Raw genomic sequence first — 20,288 nt, 5'->3', positions numbered from 1 at the left:
TCTCATGTGCTTTTAAAAATGCTACTTGCCTGGCTCTATAACTAATCCAATGTTCTCAATACTTTCTGAGTCACTGAGTCTGATTTCACTACCGTAGCTACCTGCTTGTTTCATATGTGTGAGAAAAAATACAATGGCAAAATAACATGATAGCCAGACATATAGGGAACGCACCATGCATTTTTCCAGCAGATAGATGGTTCTATTGATAATTTGCAACATGTCCGATCTCACGTTCTATGTTTACTGCTCGATTTCTCATAGAAGTAAATGGAAAAAGATAAGAAAAACGAGCGGAAGATAAGAGAATCAAGCGCCAAAATCGATCGAGTGGAGAATCGAGCTGAAAAACGCATCATGTATTCACAGCATTAAGATAACAGCCTTTATCTCACTCTCACTACAAGATTCCCTAAAAGATTAATTTTACCTAGCACTGTTCTCCTGATTCTGTGCCAGATTCACTTACCACTCTAATGCTGGGCATACACGGATGGATTGCTTCTCATCAATCGAGCCGCTGATGGCTCGATTGATGATTTCCGACGTGTCCGATACCCTGCAAGATCGATACTGCGCTTGATCCCCACGGGCGGACAATGGGACAAAAACGAGCGGAAGATAAGAAGCTCCCGCGGGGCCGAGCGGGAATCGATCCGGGGACGAGCCGGGATCGATCCGGGGACGAGCCGGGATCGAGCCAGCGGCTCGATCAGGCGCATAATTGCATCCGTGTATGCCCAGCATTAGGCTTGGTTCACATTGAGCCTAACATCCACTTCTGCGCTGCGTTCCGCGAAGTGGAGCGTAAGGATTGTGCAGGTCGGAAACATCCGCTCCGATGAGCGGAACGCAGGGAGTGGAACTGAGCGGAACGTAGCAACGTGAACTTTCCCATCGGAAAAGCATTGCTTCCGCTGCTGCGTTTCCGCTCATCGGAGCGGAACGTAAGCTATTTGAGGCTCAATGTGAACCGAGCCTAAGCAGTTTTTTGAAAAAGCTCTTTAATTTTGGCCATTCCATGGGCACAGGAAAACTGTGTGGCCACTCCAGTAATATACATGGGGAAGATGGCAAACATACATCACTCCACAAACCAGCCACAAAGAAGTCACCATTCATTCACTGACTGCCACATAGAGAAGTGAAACTTACACAAAAACACAGTACTAAATAACAAAATTTATGTCAAGACACACAAACACTTTTGCAGTAAACAAAATGTTATAAGAGTGCCTTAACTAATGTTGTCCAGATCTAGTCCTAGGACAGTTTGTTTTGGTTTTCTTTTTTTAAAATTAATTTTTTCATTTTGGTTGCACAGTCCCTGCCATAAGATGGAGATAGGCGACACCCAAGATGAGGATGTCTACTCTCTGGTCAGTAATGGAACAGGGAGTATCAATAGTTTTACCAACTTTCATCATTCAATCTCAATCACATTTCAATTAGCTTTGTACTGATCAAAGACCTGTCAAGGCAATGTAAACCAAAATCCCTTACTGCTGCTTCTCCCTTACCCAATCCATAAAAGTTACTGCCATGTCCAATCACAGCTTTGATGTATGAGCTGTCCAAAATGGATGGAAAGTTTCATCAGGGAGATCATTGGCAGATTTGATCTAATCTATTCGAAATGTCAATCTAATGCCTAATACACACGGTATGATTTTCCGTGCGATAGATGGATCCAATTGATAAAATCAGTCATGTCCGATATTGCTCCCGATCGTTTCTGCGCTTGATCTCTCATAGCGGTGAATGGAAAAAAAGAAAAACGAATGTAGATAAGAAAATAGAGCGCAGAATAGTGTGGGAAAAACGATCGGGTCGCAAAATCGCATGGAAAATCCTACCGTGTGTACCCAGCATAAAGCCGTTAGAAGATGAGGGCTTTAGATATTGGGAAAAATTCCACCGCTAAATAATTCTCTCCATCACTACAATAAGCATGCACATGTATATTAATCTAACAAAGCTTGTATGCTACTTTTGCTTCAGCTTTCATACAGGGAAACAATAGTGCACTAGTCTAATTGGGCTGTTCACACTGCCAGTGGATTTGAATCACTTGAGGCACTACTGTGCAGCTCTACAGAAATATCTGGCCTGATATCTGATAAGATGCATAATGCAGGCGTGTGAAGATGAGTAATTCATGTATGAGAATAGGGTAAACCACTCCAATAATAACGGAATCACTCTAGCATGAAGTGCATGCAGTGTTGATAGGTAATGTGCTACTTGTATAAACACAGGTAATGAGAATCAAATACAATTATCACTTTGACTGTATGTAAATGTTATGCTATTGCTATGTATGTAATGTGGCTATTCATCATGTGGAAGGGAGGAACTACTTACTTCTCCCATACTGTGCAGCTGTTGGGCTAGATTGCGGACATCATCTTCAGTGGCCAGTGGATTCAACTGCTCCTGCACATCATACACAAACTGCTGGAATGAGAGCAACTGATTGGGACCATTCTGCTTCCTCCATGACGGGAGGGTTGAGAGCACCTTCTCACATAAAGGTGTCATTGGAGGACAATCCTAGAACAAGAAATAATTATTGTAATTGCCGCATCCCATAAATTCCTCACAATTTAAAACAAAGAAATACATACATTTTTCCACTAGGGGAGAAGAAACCGATGGATAGCATTGCATGATATATGATTATTATATGCAATCAATATCATGTATTGGTATCACATTTTTACTGGTTCAGCTATTAACAGAGAATTCCTTTTAATGGAAACCGGATTGAAATATAACAGCCATCCAGGTAATGGTAATGCTATGGGCTCCAGGCACCGAGAACATCACCACTACAGATATTATTAGAAGACATCTTTGGCACTCAAGAAAGGAAAAATTACTACTTGTGGAGTTAACCTATACATTTTATAGGGAACAGGTCGTTTAAACATTGGTTATTATTGTACACTGACATATTATACAATACTGTATAGTAAATTAATAGACATGAAAAATTGTGTATTTATTTTGTTCAGCAATATACACATGCAGACATATTTAACCTCTGTGGCGTTAGGATTATTTCCAGATTTAGGGTCTAAAAGCTGTGCAATTTTTTCACAACTTTTAGACCCTAAAAACGAGAAAAAAACAAAACATACCACAGTGAGATCTGCAGCAGCTCCTGCATATAACTCACTCAGGCTTGGGATTACCGCTCTGAGCTGCGGATTTCCATCCCGAGCCTGACTTGGGATTACCACTAAGGAGGTTAACTAAACACAAAATATTTCAAAACAACATGTCACTGGTTTTCATGCAGCTTGTGCAAATATGTCTTTATATAGGTAAAAACATAAGCTAGTATACATGTTACATTTACACTGGGAAAGTCAGTACACGTCTCCCATCGCAAGCCTCATTTTCCACATGCCAAGTCACGCTCATACCATGCCCATTGCTTTTATGTGAGCATCAACAGAAGCTCCCGCTGTGTGTGCCACTCAAAGAACAACTGAAGGGAGAGGGATATGGAGGCTGCCATATTTATTGCCTTTTAAACAATACAAACTGTCTGGCAACCCTGTTGGTTTATTTGGCTGCAGTAGTGTCTGAATAACACCAGAGACAAGCATGCAGCTAATTTTGTCAGATCTGACAATGTCTAGGCCGATTCCAGCAAGGTTTAAAGCTGAAATCAATCGGGAATTGGCCTACAATGTATGGGAAGCTGACCAATCTCCCTCTGATCAGAGAAGAGATTAGTCTCTCAGTCGAATCTGCCCATCACTGCTAGATGTATGGCCACCTTTAGGGTGCATGCACACATCCAATTTTGACTGCCAAATTTCACCATCTCCATGTAGTATGAGGGCTAACTCAATAACAGACTGAATTGGTAAGCTCTCATACTACATAAAAGTGATAAAATGTGGCAATCATTGGATGTGTGTATGTACCCTTACACAACCCCCCCCCATCCTCTCCACAGAGCAGAGCATGCTGCTCGGGGGTGAATAGCATGTGTGTACGATGCTCGTTCTACAACTGCCACCCAGGAGCATTTTTAATAAAAATGTCTCTGTGTCATGCAAATATTTCCAGCCAGACCCCCAGGCAGAGATCTAAATATTACTTTCTCATTTCTTGATTAAAATACATCTGACTATTTTTAGTAGAAATTCTAATAATGTAAAATTAAAGAAAAAACAAAACCCTTGAAACCTTTCCTTTAGCAGACGCTTTGGACTTACAGAAATGAGCTGGCCCCGTAGCTCCTGCAGGTGATTGCGTAGCAGCTTCATGTCCTTGGAGCCAGAAGCACCAGAATCCAGCACAAAAAGCTTGTCAGAAATCTGAAGGTCATTGCCGAACCTGGGAATTAGAGAAATGACATGTTGCACATCTGCTCTCAGAATATTTCAGCAGAGAATGTACAGAGTCATCTTCACATATACACACAATCGCTCTCATTGACCGTCAGACATTCTGTCTCATCCACACTTCATTACTTGTTCCTTATTTCTCTCAGTAAGGATGTATCCTTGTCATATCCGAACTCGCCACCAGCTGGACGTGGAAGGTTCACAATGTCTGCATGGGTGGCAACCAGGACCACTGGAAGAAGAGTCTTCAGCTTTCCCCCATATGCTGTCACAGAACAACAACAAGAGAAAGGCACTATTACTTCATGTAGCCCACATGATGACTATATCTTCCAATCCCAGAAATAGTATGACACCCCCGCCAGGTGTGAAGCATTACACTGAAGTGATTACAATGCATAGACACCCCCGAGACATGGAAAATGGTCAATATGTCATTGAGCTCTATTCACAAAACTTCTCATAAATCACTTATTTTATACCTAATTGATAAAACATAATCTTTCAGCACATTTACCAGCAAAATAATCACTCAAAGTACGTTGTTCCTAATTAACTTCATTTCAATATTACTTTTCTTACCTCAATTATATTACATTTTTGCTCTCTGGGAGCTAAAGTAAAGGTGGCCATACACTGGTCGATTTGCCATCAGATCGACCAACAGATAGATCCCTCTCTGATCGAATCTGATCAGAGAGGGATCGTATGGCTGCCTTTACTGCAAACAGATTGTGAATCGATTTCAGCATGAAAGCAATTCACCATCTGTAAAGCTGCCCCCCCCCCCCGCCAGCTATACATTACCTGCTCCGCCGGCGCAAGTCCCCCGGTCTCCGCTGTCTTCTCCACACTGGGCTCAGAGTCCGGCTGGCTTCACTGGACTTCCTGTCCAGGGAACAGTAGAGGGCGCTCTACTGTTTAAACTTCCTGCCGGGACAGGAAGTTCAGTGAAGCCAGCCGAACTCTGAGCCCAGCGTGGAGAAGAAGACAGCGGAGAGAGCGGGGACACGCGCCAGCGGAACAGGTAATGTATTGCAGCTAGCTTCCGTCGCCGGGCATTCCAACGCCGCTATCGATGCACTCCCGACCTGCCGGTGATTGAGCAAAATCTTCTGCACGGACGGATCGTCTGGAACGATTGATTTTGGACGGAAATCGATCGTTCTGTCAGCGTTTGCACAACGATTTCACAGCAGATTCAATCACAGTGATAGAATCTGCTGTATATCGGCAGGTACATCATGAGGTGTATGGGCCCCTTAACATAGATAAGGTGAAAACATAGGAAAACTGGTGAAAAAAAAAGCTTTGTGAATCATGCCCATTGTGTGTTTGAGCAATTTGGAAAAAGGAAAGCAAAGGACATATCTGATTAGAGACCTTCAGGGCCAGTTGATTATGCAAAATACATTGCTGCAAGTACTACCTGTCGTTCAAGCTTCCCTTACTTTTCCCTTGTTTATATGCCACGTGTATAGGATGTTCCTTATCTGTTTGCATCACTTCAATAAATATTGTTAAAGCAAAAAAATTTATCATTTTTTGGTCATGCGACAGTGCTTTCTCTTCCTTTACCTGTAAGGCATTTAAGCCCCGTCTACACGGGGAGAGGTTGTAGCGATCCGTCGGCTCGATTAGCCGCCGGATCGCCTCCTCCGCGTGCCTGCCGCGTCCCCGCTCGGCACGCGTGCGCCGCATTCGATTCCCCGCTCGTGCCCGCCGGCGCCGCTTATCTCCCGCACGATTCCCTGCCATTGTCCCCTCGCGGGGATCGAACAGGGAATCGGCGGTGTGGAGATCCGTCCTGTCGGATCTTATCAATCGAGCCGCGTCAGCGGCTCAATTGATAAGGAGCATTGCGGCCGCATCTACTCGTGTAGATGCGGCTTTATACATGGAAATAAATGTACATTGCTTCTTCGGTATAATTTTATTACATAGCTGCAGCTAAGCCAGCTTAGTGATTTTGATATGATGAAAAGAATGTCCTGGAAGTGTTCATGTGGCGACCTCATGTGGTAACAGGAGACAACAACATTCACTCATGAAAAAAACAGCTGTGACAATTAAAGTGGACCTGAACTGACAGAACAGAATGAAAACGCAGATAAATGCACCCTGAATGTATTTAGAGAGTTTAGCCTGTGTTATTACCTCTCATTTGTGTCTAATCACAAGCTGCAATTTGATCCCCCTGTGTCACATGACTGCCATGGCAGATAAGACAGATAAGCCCATTTGAAAGCACAGGCTGTAAACAATACGTCTGCTTCAGTGAATCAGGAAGTAGAAAAAGTGCAGATTTATTTTAGGATTTTTATCAGCTGTAACCAACACGTTTTTTGTTTAAATGAGCACTACCGCGAAAGATTTCATTTTTAAACACCCCCACAGTAGTTACACCAAGCATACAGAAGATTCACTGTGACATTTATTTCAATATCTAATATCTAGCATGCTGAGTTGTAAATGTGAAGTCCAAACTGTTGCCCACATGTCTGTATTTGAAAAATAAATACATACTCTTTCATTTATATCTCGCCGCTCTCCTAAAAGCTGCTCTGCGCTTGTGTGTCATTGCAAGCAGGCAAGAGCAGCGGTGATTGAATGGACGGGGAGAACGGCTCCAGCGTGAATGCGCAATGAGAAGTGGTGCCCGCGCTGCACTGAGAGCTGCCTCCCTGATTGCCTGGCGTGCAGAGAGTGCCGGGGCCTTTCGAGGTCGGAAGAACATCGGTTGCAGCGTGTGAGTTTCCATCAGGTTATGGCAGTTGGGGCCAAGGGGGAAAAAAAAAAAGTCATTTACTTTATTTACAATGCTTGCCAAGGGTTCGCCTTTGATGGGATTACAGTTACAGAAGTCCGTCAGCACTAGTGCAGGGACTGACACATAGAGGGTACAGTGACATGTGGATAGTTAAAGGGCCATATTAGATATTGAAATAAATGTCACAGTGAATCTTCTGTATGTTTGGTGTAAGTACTGTTGGGGGGGGTGTTTAAAAATGAAATATTTCGTGGTAGTGGTCATTTAAAGGTTATTATGCTGTTGTGTATCTTTTAGCACAGAGAGGAGTTCTGAGTTCAGGTCCACTTTAATAACTATAATTTCCTTTGCGTGTGATATAAAGGCAACAAGTAACAAATTCTGCATAATGAACAGTGGATTGCTTTGCCTAATCCTGGATGCCACAGTGCCTATAAAAAAGTATGCATTACTGCCTTACTAAGGCCCAGTTCACACTGGACCACAGGTGTCGAACTCCAGGCCTGGAGGGCCAGATCCATGCCAGTGTTTAGGATGGACTGAGAAAGAGAGGACTGTGTTCTGCCTGATGGACCACGCCTTTCCTGATTCAGACCCATCAATTATTTGAGCTGTGTCAAAAATGTGTGAGGACCTCGGCTTTCGTAGGACCGGTTTGATAACCACTGGACGGATTAAAAACTGATCCATGTAAATAAAAACTGAAACAGTTCAGTTTCTAATAGGCATCAGTTTTTGATCTGTGACCCTCCGTTACATAAACTTGTGGTGCCGAACAAATACTGGAGCTTCGTGAACAGAACCTATTGATAAACACAGGATCCGTTCAGCTCCGTTAGGATCCGGTCTGTTTGTTTATAGTGTCGATATGAACTGTTTGTGTTATAAACATTCACTATCTTTTCTTTTAGCAAGTAAACAGAACACAATCACAATGGCATACCTATAGGCTCCTCCACAGGCATGAGGGACTTGAGAAAGTTGAGCAAGAATATAACCTGATTTAACTGAGTCTCGTATGGTTCCTCAAGGCTGAACACTACCATGTGAATTGATGAGGGGTCATTTGCAGCAAAGTAGTCATAGCTGCAGAAGTAAGTAGGGTTTCCAGAAAACTCCCAGACACTGAAATCACCAACACCTACAACAACAGAGCACAGGTTAGATGAATGCCAGAGCTCAGCTAGCTACATATTTCCAAATACCTGCTAACCAAAACATTTCTTAATAAAGATACTATGAATGACTGCATCTAACAAAAGATCATTGTGCTAACTAGACATGGAGGAATCTGAAGAGGCTTTGGACTCCATCATCAGCTCCCATTTCTGCCAGCAGCAAACATTGAATTTTACATAATGCAACAGGCATACTTGACCCCCAAGTGTATGGCTAAAAATCAAACGTACTTCTGACTCTAGGTGCACTAGGTGCTCGCCTCTGGATGCAGATTTTGGCATCTCTTTTGGACATGTCCATCTGTAGCTAGTTTTTGGAAGTCTGTGACTAGATGTCTGGCTGATGTATTACAGAAGCCCCTACATTGTCATCCTAAATATTGCCTCTGGAGTTTTTGAAGAGCAGCAGTTAACATTTGAAAGCCCATTTTTAAGACAATTCACATCTTTGACAATAAATCTATAGCCCTGCAGTGGCTGACACCCTCTCCGCCTACCATCCATCAATGGACTAGACTTGTCAATGCAATGTTACCCCTGGTTAAAATTGGTGAATGTTCAGCAGGGTTGCCTTAACAAGTTTGGTTGAGTTTGGGCTCAATGGAAAGCATCCCCTTTAACAGGCTCAGATTCTGCAGTCTAGTTTGGATAAATCCTGCTATGCAGCAGCCTGAATACTTTATACGCCTTTTATATTTTGCACTATTTTACATCAACCGCTCCAAGAGTTATAGTTGCTTAATTATTTTTGTGGTGAGTTTCTTTTCCCCCCCTTTGTTTTTTCCTCCTTTTTATTTATTTGCAATTACTGTACTGTATATGTCTTGCACGCTTGATAATGCATTGCGCGGGGTTGCTAATTGACAACTCCTTATTACTCATATAGTCTAATCTTTATCTTGCGTATGCATGGTTTTAAAATGTTTGTGATCATCCCCGAATCACCCATATGATGTATGTACATACTGTACTGCTTGTTATTTTGCAATGCACAACTTGCAAAAAAAAGTGTTTAGAAAAAAAATAAACAAACCACATATGACAATAATAGTATCTTATGAAGGCAAAAGTGACTTTATTTTATTGATATAGTTTTATGCAATGGATGCAAGATTGGTTGCTAAAGCAACCGCTGTAAATCAATTTGTTTTCTGCAGGATTGCTTCAAATGGAATTTAATTTCTGTCTCTCATTCCATAATTTAATAGAGTAACCAAGCAGCTCAGGGTGACCCAAACTACTAGGAATGTATAGGGGGATAAAAGGAACCAAAAAGCCCTCCTACTAAAAAAGCAAAGCTTGGTGTAATTGCCTTCTTAAAACAGAAGGAAATTTGCAATAATTCAGTTATAAGTGAACATTTGTGGTTACCCACAATGCACTACCACTGAATATGCAAATTATCCCTTTTCGCCCTTGTTAAGCCAAGCAAGCATCCAGAACCGCTGGTGTATAGCAAGCCTATAGCTTTCAGTTTTACACAGCCATAACAAACCCACATGTAGACAGCCTGTTTCGGACTTTTGGTCCTCATCAGTACATGGCAGGGATTGATAAGGCTGTATGAAATAGGGCTTGGACCAGTACAACAGAGTAACCAAGCAGCTCAGGGTGACCCAAACTACTAGGAATGTATAGGGGGATAAAAGGATAAAATAATTTAATAGAATTCCGCTGGAAAACATCCACAATTGCTCAGCTTACAGTTCCATGTTGTATAGAAACAGTTTTTATAGCCAACTACTTATTTTGTGATCCCCCACCTTAACAAGTGAGATTGTTAGACCAGATATAATGTACTATTATCTGACATTTTCATTTGAATGATGGGCCATATTACTTATAGCATTACTTATAGTATCAGCAATAGCCAAATGTGAAAATATGACATTCTGACCGGATTCTTATCAGATAACTTTAGAGCTGAAACTGCTGCTTCTGAAGAAGTCCATTGACCATGATGCATTTGGCGACTTGGAGGGGAATGGCAATCCACTAGCGCTATTTCTCACATTGAAAGACCCAATTTTATGCAGGATGTGATATATTTGCTTTATCTGACTGCCAGATATGGTGCCAGTGGAGGTGACACTCCATATGATGTGCCATGTATAGGGTTTGTTTTTTTCCAGGGCTGTGGAGTGGGTACAAAAATCATCCGACTCCTCAGTTTATTAAACCATCAACTCCTGGTACCCTAAAATTGCTCCGACTGCACAGCCCTGGAACTTTTTTCCCTCCTTTTTGTAATGTCAGGGACACCAATTATTGTTAATGGCATTCCAATCAAGGTTTTCAATGTAGCATGAAAGGAGTTGATGCACTTTAGTTACTATGATCCTTGTGACCCAGTTCCGCTCTCAATGGAACGAGTTTTCATACTTGCACCAAAAGCCAGGTTTCCTGACACAGGACAGATTATTTTAAGAAAACCTTTTTTGGCCTTAAATGCTGGATCCATACTCTTAATTATGTTTGTTTAGAATATCATGGGGGTCATTGTTACTGGAATTTAAATGATTTAGGACCATGTACAGAATGATCTAAGATTGTTAAAAGAATATGATATTTTTGGATATAATATAAGTGGTGTTATTTATGCATAATTCTGTTGTTTCAAAAGTAGATACATTTCAATTGTAGTATAAGCACATGGAAAAACAAAAGTCTTGCAGAGAGAAACCCATCCTAAGGCAATCACCAACTTGAGATGGCCTTTAAGGTGCATACACACGCACTACTATAAGGCACGACGGGTCAGTCGGACCCTCCCACTGGGCGGGCATTCCAGCGATAGCAGAGCGTGTGTACAGTCTGTCGGCAGACTGATAACACTGTTTCTGAACGATTCGCTCAGCGGATCGCTCAGAAACAGCCTCATCAGTCTGCCAACAGACTGTACACATGCTCTACTATCGCTGGAATACCCGCCCAGTGGGAGGGTCCGACTCTGGGCGGGTCCGACGGACCTGTCATTCCTTATAGTAGTGCATGTGTACGCACCTTTAAGTTTAGGATCTGATGCTGCTGACCGCCTACGGTGTGACTCCTCATACTACACTGCAGGGAATCCTGCTTCCAGTCCCATTCCCATTCACTCTAGGGCAGTGGCTGGAAGTAGTGTGGCAGCAGCAAGTGTAAAGAGGATCATACCACTACTGCAGCATAAACAGGTGACTTTAGATCCAGGCATAGGGGGACCTGTCGAGCACAGAGAGTGCCATGATGGAAGCCAGTATGTTCCTCTATCCTGATGGATTTTACTGATCCCCAGACTGACATTTAATTTTCTTCTCAGCCTAATTATGAAAACAATCATCTATAGTTATGTTTTTATATAGTGCCAACATCTTCTGCAGTGCTGTACAGAGTGTATATATAGTCTTGTCACTGTCTCTCAGAGAAGCTCACAATCTAGTCCCTACCATAGTCCATTGTAGTCTAGGGTCAATTTTTAAGGGAAAACCAATTAACTTATTTGTATGTTTTTGGGATGTGGAAGGAAACCATAGTGCTCGGAGGAAACCCATGCAAACATACAAACTCATTATAGTTAGTGCCCTGGCTTGAATTCTAACCGAGGACCCAGCGCTGCAAGGCGAGAGTACTATCCACTACACCACGCCAATGGACAGAATATAGACAAAATAATAGAAACAAAGCAAACTAGAATACATACTTTAGACTAATACAGACAAACAAATATCAACCAGTAAATCCAATCTGTCAGATCATTACGTTTTTAAACAAGATCATCCTTCGTCATAGGGTGGCCTAAATCAAGACAAATCACTGTAGCCGTAACAGGCAAGGATAACGGTTACCGGTATGTCTTATCTAGTTTAATTAAAAAAAGAAAGAATGATTTAGCTCATACCATTGAGATTGGCATTCTGGATGTCAATAGCTTTGGTGGACTGGTCATCAACAGAGGAGTGAGGGTGATTTGATGGGGAGACAAACACCTCCAGAACTCCTTTTGTCAGGCCTGGCTCAAACATCATGCTGCGACTCCTCACACTGACATTCTCACAGCCGGGATACAAGTCACAGATGCTCACTGAAACTAAACATATAACAAACTATTAGAAATATTCCAATTCCTTGTCAAAATGATTAGCATGTTTACCACCTCTAGGCCACCTGTTCTGATTATTAAATTTACTGCATATAAGGAAAAGGGTAGCAGATTGTTCCATTTCTTGAAGAATTTGGAAAACAAAAGTTTGTTTTCTTAAAACAGAAAGAATTTGCGATAATTCAGGTTGGAGTGAGCTCCCAGATGTCTCCCAGTGCATCACTGCTGAATGTATGCAAATTAACCATTGTTGCCCTTAGACGCTAAACACACCTCCAGATCTGCTGGAATGCAATGATGTGTCAGCATGTTAGCCATAATAATCCAACATGCATACAGACTGTTTTGGATTGGTTGATCCTCATCAGTGCATGGCATGGATTAATTTGGCTCTATGGAGTAGGGCTTGAAACACCCAGAGGTACAGACTAACCAGCAAGCTCATGGTGAACCAGAACCCATTGGAGTGTGTAAGGGGCTACAATGGTCCTAAAATCCCCCTTACTAAAATGCTATGGAAAACAAAAGTTTGCTTTCTTAAAACAGAAAGAATTTGCGATAATTCAGGTTGGAGTGAGCTTGAGATGTCTCCCAGTGCAACACTACTGAATATATGCAAATTAACCATTGTACCCTTAGAAGCTAAACACACCTCCAGATCTGCTGGAATGCAATGATGTGTCAGAGTTTGCACATAGCAACTAAAAAGGTATGATAAATCTTGTTATTATAGGCACCATAAACTTTCTCTTTTTGATATCGCTTAAAACTTCATATAGTAGCAGACAACAGACAGGCAACTTGGGTGGTAGAAGTCTGCTTTGCTTACAAAATGTATTACCAGAAGCTTCCCCATGAACAGGAGTAGTATTAATAGGCTTCCAAATAGATGAACCACTTCAGAGGAGGCAAAAGAAAAAAATGTAATATAGCATCACATTACTTAACTACTGTAGTAAAATGTGGCAGCACTGTTGCTATAACAGTTTATGAATTCGAAGAAACCATTTAAATTGTACATAATTACACTTAATTATCTAAGATGCAAATACCACCAGGGGAAATCAGCAAAAAAAGAAGTCAGTATTCAATCTGTTGCTTCTAGGTAGTATTTTACCAGCAGGTTCTGAGCTAAGAGGACTATGAAATGCAAACCAGACAACATACAATGTGACATACTGCTTTGGGTTGCTGTTGCGTTCTCTTATTAAGACATGAAGGGCTTGATTCACAAAGCGGTGCTAACCTACTTAGCACGTCTAAAGTCTTTAGACGTGCTAACCAGGGTGCTAAGTAGGTTAGCACCGGATTTCTCAATCAGATCGCGCACAAAGTTTTGTGCGCAAAGTTTTGCGCGCGCAAAGTCCTATGCGCGTGGTAAGTCCCATAGGCTTTAATGGGCACTTCGCGCGGAGCGCCCTGCGCTCCGTGCAGTACGCGCGTAAAGTTTTACGCGCATAAAGTTTTACGCGCGAAAAGCTCATTTAGACGTGCTAAGGGGGTTTTCACAGGCGTGCTAACAGTTAGCACCGCTTTGTGAATCAAGCACGAAAAGATTTAAATCATAGGGCCTACATTACATCCTCCAAGCACACCTGAACTGAGAGGAATATGGAGGCTAACATATATTTATTTTATTTCTTTTAAATAGTGCAAATTGCCTGGCTGTTCTTCTGATCCTGTGTCCTTAAAGGAAACCAGTGCTGAATAAAAGAAAAAGTTTTATACATACCTGGGGCTTCCTCCAGCCCCATCCGCTCGGATCGCTCCCACACCGCCGTCCTCCACTATCTGCAGCTCCGGAACGGGATCCCGTCACTTCTGTCAGTCGTGGCCAGTCTGACGTAAGAGAAGTGCGCTGTTTGTGTATTTTTCCAGCAACTGCTGGAGATATGTAGAGGGCACACTTCTCCAGCGTAGACTGGCCCCGACTGGCTGTAGTGACGGGACCTGGTACCGGAGTTGCAGACAGCGGAGGATGGCGGCGTGGGAGCGATCTGAGCAGATGGTGCTGGAGGAAGCCCCAGGTATGTATAAAACTTTTTCTTTTATTCAGATCAGGTACACTTTAACTTTATTTTTTTTGCCATATTTATTTACTTTCAAACAATCCCAGTTGCCTGTCAGTCCTGCTGATCTCTATGGCTGCTATAGTGTCTGAATCACACTCCTGAAACAAGATGTGGCTAAGCCAGTCTGACTTCAGTCAGAAGGTCACAGGAGGGATCTGCACACAGACTTGTAAAGAACAGTGCACCTTCATTGTCCCACCCCACACATACAAGCATCTGATCGTACACCGACGTTCGGTTTGGTTAATCCGTGATAGAGGCACTGCATGCCATCCTTAAGATCTACAATGAATAATATTTCTATATTCACCGATTTTGACTATAGAGTCCTGACCCAGAGTATCTGCTGATAACAAATAATATATTATAATGATCTGTGACTCCGTGTTCTTCGCTGTGCCTCAGAGGTTAGTTCGGGTCATTTGTTTATTTGCATTCACATGTGTAAATAATTCTAAGGTTGAGCAAAGGTTATACATGCATAACAATGCTATGACTTATACCTCAGCAGATCAGGTCTCCTAAGCCGCGATGAAGTAAACAGTTACAAGACACATGCTATGAAGCCCACGCCAGCAGATGTATAAATAAATCCGCACAAGCAAGTATAGCACAAATACACAAAGTTCACTTCCACAGATATCTCTGAGGTAAGTGCTTATTCTATTTCTGCTTAAACAAGGTACTCATTTCACAACACTGGGCAAAGAGCAAGGTATTGTGTTAACAGCAAGCAATGAGAAAACACACTAGCATGTGACATCAGACTGATTGCCTCAGGCTGCAGAACACTTTTGCATAATGTGCATAATCATAAAGGGTCAAAGGAGCCACATGTCTGAGCAAGCACTGGAAATAGAGGAAAGGAAGCACAATTTATTATAGGCTTCTAAGGAAACCTGACACTTGTAGCTAATGTTCTCTGATATTACCAACTACAGCCATGACACCACTGCATTGTAAAGGGGTTGTTATTCACTGCTGAAATAACAGCTGCCTAAGAAAAATGTAACACAAAGGTGACTGCACTTTACGCTGAATAATTAAAGCCCTTTGTCCCATGTCCGCCAATTCAGGTTTCTTTTCAGTCTACACTTAAGGGGTCTTCCCTTTGTAAAGATGATCTCTATTCACTGGAACAATGCCAATATGTTCAGCGTAATGAATAGGCGCTTGTACAGCTGTGGTAAGAAATCACTGGATTAAAAGCATTTTCATTTGTAACTTGAGCACCGTACTTAGCCTGACTTGAGTATCGGAGTCATAATATCATGCATTGTTATTACTGCACACTAGTGCTAGGATACGAATAGAATGGTACATGCTGTTCTATTAAAGCAGTAATCAAATCCCTCTGCTTCCTCGTCTAACATCAGTATACATTTCCATCTTTTAAGTTGTTCACTTAAAGCAAATAATGCAGAAAAAGAAACCCAAACAGAACACTTAAAATGGATTTTCTGCTTTACCTTCAGGCCATCTATAGTTGGCACATCATAGATGAAAGATCTCATTTGTCTCAAATGTCCTAATTGTATGAATGTTGTGTCTCCAGTCTGCACTTAAGCTGAAAGGGGCGTTCACGCCCTTGATGAAGACCCGCAACACCCCTGGGTCAGCCTGTACAGACGAGCGTCAGCTGTGTAGCTGACAACGTGTTCTGTTCCTATGCGTGCGGGGGGCAGAGCGGTGCGTGACATCACGCGGAGGGCGTGGGAGTGGCAAAGACAGTGCGACTGGCTGTTGCATGGGGTGCGTTTATCCGCCGGGCGGATCGTTTGCGGGTTGGGGTCAGGGGCTGCCGTACACATGCTTGATTATTGGCTGAGGCGGTTGTTCTCTGCCACCTCAGCCGTTTTTCGTGAAAGATGTGTACCAGCCTTAAAATAGTGTACACAGGCTTTTGTCATCCTGTTATCTGCTTTTCAGTTTCAAATTACTTTGTCAGTCACCAATAAGGCCCATACACACGTCGGATTTTTGCGAACGACCCGTCGTTTGAACGTTCCGTCGTTCGCACGTCAAATCCGACGTGTGTACAGACTATCGTTCGGGTGATAAGACTGGTTTCCAGCGATCCGCCCGGGGGATCGCTGGAAACCAGTCTTATCACGCGAACGATAGTCCGTACATACGTCGGACTCCACGTGCGAACGACTGAACGGCGGGACGTTCAAACGACCCGTCGTTCAGAAAAATCCGACGTGTGTATGGGCCTATAGACAGAGGATTGTCAGAAACCTGTGCAAGTTAAGCCTCATCTACACGGTCCAATTTTCCATCAGATAGACTGATCTATTAGATGATTCTAATAAGAAATTACATCATGTGTAGACATCCAAATAGTTTCAGATCAATTTTGCAATAGATTTTGCTTTGATAAGTACCCAAAATCTAACACAATCCGTTTGGACAAGTTGGAAATTATCTAATAGATCTAATCTAACGGAAAATTGTACCGTGTAGATGAGGCTTAAGCCCTTAAAGAACCCCATTATTCAGTTTGATGAGCTTGCCCGCAATGCAGACACAAGCTTCAACCCCTCTGCACAACCCCTGCTGGCGGTAGGCAACTTCATGGCATGCACCATCTGCTCTCCCCAGTGAGTGGGGACATTAGGGGAGCCACCTTTCCCGCAGAAGGCGCCTATAGACACAGGGCTAGGGTGCCAGCAAAGGCAATGCTAGGATAGGAGGGGTTTTATAATCAAGTCCATTCGTTTCACCTACCGTATTCCTCCCAATACATATAATGTACATCTATGGTAGGTTTGGTCCAGAAGTTATTGATCTACCTGCACAGTGCTGACCAGTATTGACTTTTTAGGTCCACAACACAACATCCTAAAGAGGCAATGTGGCATTACTAGTATATTGTACATTGTAAGACTCTGGAATAAACTAGAAATCTACTTCAAAACGTTACCTGAGGTTTTGGAAGACATTGGTGAAGGTGGAAATCGGGATGAATTTGTGGAAGAAAGGCGAGGCCGGCGCCTACGGAAAAAGCTACGAATAAGCCCACATTTCAGGGACTCTACAAGTGTGGTCTTCCCGGAGCCAACATGTCCAAACAGTTTCAGTTTTATCCTTGGCTGTGGGCTCTGTATAGGCCTCAGCTGCTGGATGTATTGAATTCGGTATGTGTCCTGTGGACAAATAATAAGGGAAATTCACAAAATGTAAACTTCTACATTATTAGAAAATCCTGTACAGGAAACAATGGTTTCATCATCACAGGTTCATTCATACAGGCACGTGAACACGGTTTCAGAGTTCAGATGATACAAGATGCAGCCCAAAAAGAAGGTGGGAGTGGCTCCTACATGATCCACATCCAGAGATCTTTTCACATATTAGGGAATACTCCTAACTTACACATAAATACACACATACGGTACACAAAAATCTAGTTAGTCTGGTGCTCCTGTCCTTATGGTTAAAAAAGGTGCATGCTAATTTGTGTGCTGATTAATGCCGATAGGTAAAATATTGGTTATGTTCTGTTACCAGTATTTGACTATCCGCTTTCCGGTGGTGGATTCTTTTTTTTTTTTAACCAGATTCTGATCTATCATCTATCCCTTAACCAAGCCCTCCTGTTACCGAATGCCTAGGACTACCTAACCCATTATGAACCTATACATAATCATGAATCTCTTCCTGATGCCTAATCCTTACACACCCTCCCATCGTTACCCCCTACATAAATGTCTACCCCTAACCTACCCCCTTTCATTGTAACCCCTTCTGCCAATATTAATTTCTTCCTGAACCTCCCTTCCCAATGCACACCCCTTCCTAAATGCCTAACCTACTAACTGTCACTATTAACGTTATCCCCTCCCTCATACCTTATTCCCCAACAATAACCCTCCTAAAACTGCTCTGAACCTTAACGTCTAACCCTATTGCCTTGCAAATCCAATATTCGGCACTCAGCTTTATAATGGCTGACCCCTGGTGTCTTATCTCAAAAACCAGTGCCCACTGAATCTGAAAAACTGATTTCTGGGGCTCAGCTACAGTATATACCGTAATAAGCTGTGAAATTGACCCTGACAGATGCCCATCTTAATGGTTTCGTACCATTTCAAAGAATTTAAAGGAGAAGTCCTTCCCCACTCCGATCGATTATTTTCATCATGTCCGATCTGCGTTCTGACCGATTTTTCAATCAATTTTCTGTTCACTTTATGAAAAATCGTCTGGAAATCAAATTGGACATGTTGGAAATAATCGATCTGACAGTAAATCTGTCCAAACATTGCATCATGTGTACCTAGCATTAGTGCAATCTATGCTACCGGTATGCCCAAGTGTCCTTTGTGACATGCATATTACATGCGCACAGCCTAGGTTTTATATAAAGAGTTTAAAAAACAAATGACTATTTCTAATAAAGCAGAAAGCCCTTCAAAGGTCTATGTATGTCCCGTATCGTGTCAAATATTTAAGAAAAATTACGAATTATAGTGCAATGTCAATTTTTATTGTATTAAATTCTCTAATTGGGTGATGCCCAAATATACAAACTGATCTACAAATATGTAATAAATGACCCAAAGCTATGCTACTTTATTCAAATATATTTTTTCCTTCTTGCGATTGCATGTAAGAATATTTCTATAGGAAAGCACAGTGGTAGAGTCACTAGGTTGTTTCCCTCGTCAACCCTTCTGCAAAGGGAGGCATACATCACAAAACTGACAGTAATACAGGCTGTTCAATCCTATTAGTGTTATGCGTTAAATATGGGCTCCCAGGACAAATAGAGTAAGCGCATCTTGACACGGGCTCCGCAGACATAGACATTTCCTGCGGGGAGAATGGCAGCAGTGCCGTGCTCTGCTGTTACATGGGAAAATATATATTTGCAGCGAAAGCACAACACAAACATTGGGGTTCATTGAGCAAAACAATAAAAGAATGACATGAGTTGTAACCATAGCAAGATTGTAAATAGCATAATTGCATTGCTAAAAATTAGATTGTAATTAAATGCTATGTCTCAGTATACAAATGCTCTGTGTGTTGCCATGTTATTTAATTACGGTAACATTACATTGTGGAGAACCATATCTATGATTCCCTCTGTCCACTATTTCCTTTTCTCTGCCTTTGCTTTCCTTTCCATTAGTTTATGCCTTATTTGTCTCTTCTGTTCTTTATTTCCTGTCATTTCCCAGCTAAACCATTCTTCTTTCCTACAGGCCTGCTGTTTCTTTTTCTATTAGAGGCTTTTTTTTTTTTTTTGAAGAATTTGACAGGTCCCTGAGGAAGTGGTTTTTATTCACAAAACAAGTCAGATGTCCAAAGACACAGCCCTACACATAAATCTATTTTACTTTGTTAATTCCATACTCCATTTACATGTGGACTTCCTTGTGTACTGCTGGGCTAGTGTAGGCCCATTACGTTGTGTGTGGCCTGTTAATGCTTGACAAGAGTTTTAAAGTAGATGTAATAAAACTGATATTTTTACATTTATTTATTACATAGTTATCCCTGTGGGTTATAAACACTCATTTGCTTTCTATACACATGGTTTAACTCTCCAGAGTGTTGCTTCATTATTATTGCACTGTATATATTAAGGCTGATTAGATACGTTAAGGTGTTCTCATAGTCCCACAATGACCTCATCACCAGACCTCTGAAGCAATACTGAAGGCTGGCAGCTGTCAAGTGGGGAAAGGAGGAGAAGTTGGTAGTCCAGATTCACAGGAACTCACTATACAGTCAATTAAAGAAAAAATACACTAAACATTCCTTTTAATCAAATCCACACATCAATTAAAAACAGACTTGCATCCATCAGAA

The 20,288-nt window shown here is 42.0% G+C and overlaps 1 protein-coding gene across 1 annotated transcript in view; it reads right to left on the bottom strand.

Annotated features, from left to right (window-relative positions):
- The window catches only part of DAPK1 (death associated protein kinase 1), a 264,648-nt gene that overhangs the window by 5,077 nt on the left and 239,283 nt on the right, over positions 1-20,288 (bottom strand). Inside the window, exons 20-25 of the mRNA XM_068237212.1 lie at positions 17,392-17,614; positions 12,193-12,381; positions 8,081-8,278; positions 4,494-4,632; positions 4,236-4,356; positions 2,365-2,553 (exon numbers count right to left, since the gene is read on the bottom strand). Of these exons, the coding sequence (XP_068093313.1) occupies positions 2,365-2,553; positions 4,236-4,356; positions 4,494-4,632; positions 8,081-8,278; positions 12,193-12,381; positions 17,392-17,614 (1,059 nt within the window). The remainder of the gene's footprint in view (positions 1-2,364; positions 2,554-4,235; positions 4,357-4,493; positions 4,633-8,080; positions 8,279-12,192; positions 12,382-17,391; positions 17,615-20,288) is intronic.

This window comes from Hyperolius riggenbachi, chromosome 1 (assembly GCF_040937935.1).
Source record: "Hyperolius riggenbachi isolate aHypRig1 chromosome 1, aHypRig1.pri, whole genome shotgun sequence".
In the NCBI taxonomy this organism is placed as follows: Eukaryota; Metazoa; Chordata; class Amphibia; order Anura; family Hyperoliidae; genus Hyperolius; species Hyperolius riggenbachi.
Note: the sequence above shows the minus strand (reverse complement) of the source record. Positions and strands in the feature narration are given on the sequence as shown.